This window comes from Capsicum annuum, chromosome 7 (genome assembly GCF_002878395.1).
Source record: "Capsicum annuum cultivar UCD-10X-F1 chromosome 7, UCD10Xv1.1, whole genome shotgun sequence".
Taxonomy (NCBI): Eukaryota; Viridiplantae; Streptophyta; class Magnoliopsida; order Solanales; family Solanaceae; genus Capsicum; species Capsicum annuum.
The window spans coordinates 219,235,645-219,238,266 of NC_061117.1; the positions used below are offsets into that span (position 1 = coordinate 219,235,645).

Genomic DNA, 2,622 nt, shown 5'->3' on the forward strand with positions numbered 1-2,622 from the left:
CTCCCTGTAGAATATGCGTAGGAGGACCTTTTATAATGGATTCTCCTTCCGAAGTCAGAGTATCAAGATCTTTTCCTCACCTCGTCCCGTTATTTCGCTTTCTTTTCTCTATGATTCACGGATTAGCTCAAAGTGGATCCGACTCCTCTCCATTCCCCTTCTCTTCAATTTCCCCAAGTTCTTTCTTGTATTGAAGACACATGTCATAATTAAAATTAATGGTTGAGATTTAATTAGTTAAATCAAAGTTCTAACCATAGTTATCTACTTTCATATTTAGTTGTATTTCTTCCTTAAAAATCTATTATATCTTTTACTCAATATTAAAAAAAAAAAACACTCTACTACCACAAATATATATATTAAAAACTTTTCCTAAATATATTTTTTTAAATCATAATATAGTTAAAAATTTAATTTTTCTAGTTGGGAATTCAAAAGAGTTCCATAAAGAAAATATAATGGATTTATTTGGCACAATCTTTATATTTGATTCGGCACACGTATAATGAATTTATATAGCACATAAAGAAAATAAAATTAGAAAAACTTCCAGCCACAACCTTTATTTTTTTTTTATTTGAAAAACATTACTTAAGATAAATGGCAACCATTAGTTAAAAAAAAGAAGTAAAAATCGAACAGAAAATTGTTCAAGGATAAAAAGATAATAGTTTAATATATTTAAGAATGATATAATAGATTGTTAAAAGTGTTTAACCAACAAATATATGGAAGTAGATAACTATGGTTAGAACTTTAATTTAACTAATTAAATTTCAATTATTTATTTTAAATTTTGACATGTGTCTTTAATTCAAGTAAGAATTTGGAGAAATTGAAGAGAAAAAAAATGGAGAGTAGCCGAATCAGATCAAAGTCAGTCTACTAAAGCTCAAAGACACCAACCATGCTAACTAAATTATTACATTTACCACAATGACACTGTTTAATTGAAAAGAGAAAATTTTTAACAAAAAATACTTTTAAAATTTGTGATTTAAATAAGAATTAGATATTTATATGATTATTAATTATTTCATTAAAAGTATATAAAATGATAATTTTATTGTTACGTTAATTTTTTTTAAAAATAAAAAGGATGTTTTTTTCTGTTTTTTAATAGAATCTAGTTATTTATTCTTTATGTGACTCCAACAAACTCGTGGCATTTGAGATATGCAACTATCAAATCGATATTGACAGGTTATTTATATACTACTACGTACATCATTCAGTTGAGACTTTTGGAATATTTTGTCCATGCACTACACTAACTAGAATTACATGTGGATTAAAAAAAACTCATTAAATAATCAATGAGCATGTATGTCCCAACATAATGTTGTAGGGATATTGCTCCCCACAGCAAATTGAGAAGTTGTCCGTGCACAAATTGCACAATCAGTGGCCAACTCCAGGGCTCGAGACTGATTCCGAATTGCGATCAACATGGCCAATTCCAGGACTCGGGACCGATTTCAAATTGTGATCAACATGTCCAATACCAGGACTCGGGATTGATTCCAAATTGCGATCAACATGGCCAATTTCAGGACTTGGGACTGATTCTAAATTGCGATCAATATGGCCAATTCCAGGACTGGGGACCGATTCCAAATTGTGATCAACATGTCCAATACCAGGACTCGGGATTGATTCCAAATTGCCATCAACATTGCCGATTTCCAGACTCGGTACTGACTCCAAAATGCGATCATCACGGCCAATTCCAGGGCTCAGGACTGATTCCGAATTGCGACCAACGTGGCCAACTCCAGGACTCGGGACTGATTCCAAATTGTGATTAACGTGGTCAATTCCAGGACTCAGTACTGACTCCAACTTGCGATCAACATGGCCAATTCCAGGACTAGGGACTGACTCCAATTCAGCATAGCCGCTAACATATTGTCTTTTCGTATTTACTAGTGTGGCATGGCCTTTTTTGCTTGGGGAAGAAGGAGTGTTTTTGCCTTTAGGAAGGGCATTTAGTAGCAAATTGGCTTCTTGAATAGGTAAAAGATCATTATTCTTCTTCTTATCCACGTTGTTCAATAGTTTTCTTGCTTCAAAACGTGGTGCAACACAAACTAATATAATAACCAAAGCAATCAAAAGCATTCTTGCAAAACGTGCCATTGATAATTGTTAAAATAATAAGTTCTACTGTTCTAGAGAAATGGAGAGTGATGACTTATGATATGAATGAAAATATTGGAAGCAAAAGGAGAAAATAGAAGTAGTGGGAATGAAGAGAAGTGAGGAAAGAAAAAGAGTTATTTATAGACAATAAAAGATGAAACATTTGATAGGGGTGCTTAAGGGTCAAGTTACTATTCTCTCCGTCGCAAAACAAGTGTCGCTTTAGCCCGTTTCAAGCCAATTAAGAAAAAATAACATATAGTAAGGGTATAGTTTATTAAGTTATCCCATTTATTAGATTGCACAAAAACATACTAATTATTTTTGTCTTGAATCCTTAAGACACTTATTTCGTGACATTTTTTTTTTTCGTTAAAGTGACATTTATTTTGGGACGGAAGTAATAAATTGAAGAAATTTTGAGAAAAAGAATAGTTTTGCTTGTGTATCCTAGGAAGTGTCCTGGAAATTGGGTAG

At 32.3% G+C, this 2,622-nt stretch overlaps 1 protein-coding gene across 1 annotated transcript; it reads right to left on the reverse strand.

Annotated features, from left to right (window-relative positions):
• Nucleotides 1–1,049: 1,049 nt before the first annotated feature.
• Nucleotides 1,050–2,257, reverse strand: LOC107877386. Its single transcript, XM_016724039.2, has one exon. It carries the CDS (start codon nt 2,140–2,142, stop codon nt 1,405–1,407), a length of 738 nt encoding a protein of 245 aa, XP_016579525.2. The 5' UTR covers nt 2,143–2,257; the 3' UTR covers nt 1,050–1,404.
• Nucleotides 2,258–2,622: the final 365 nt, after the last annotated feature.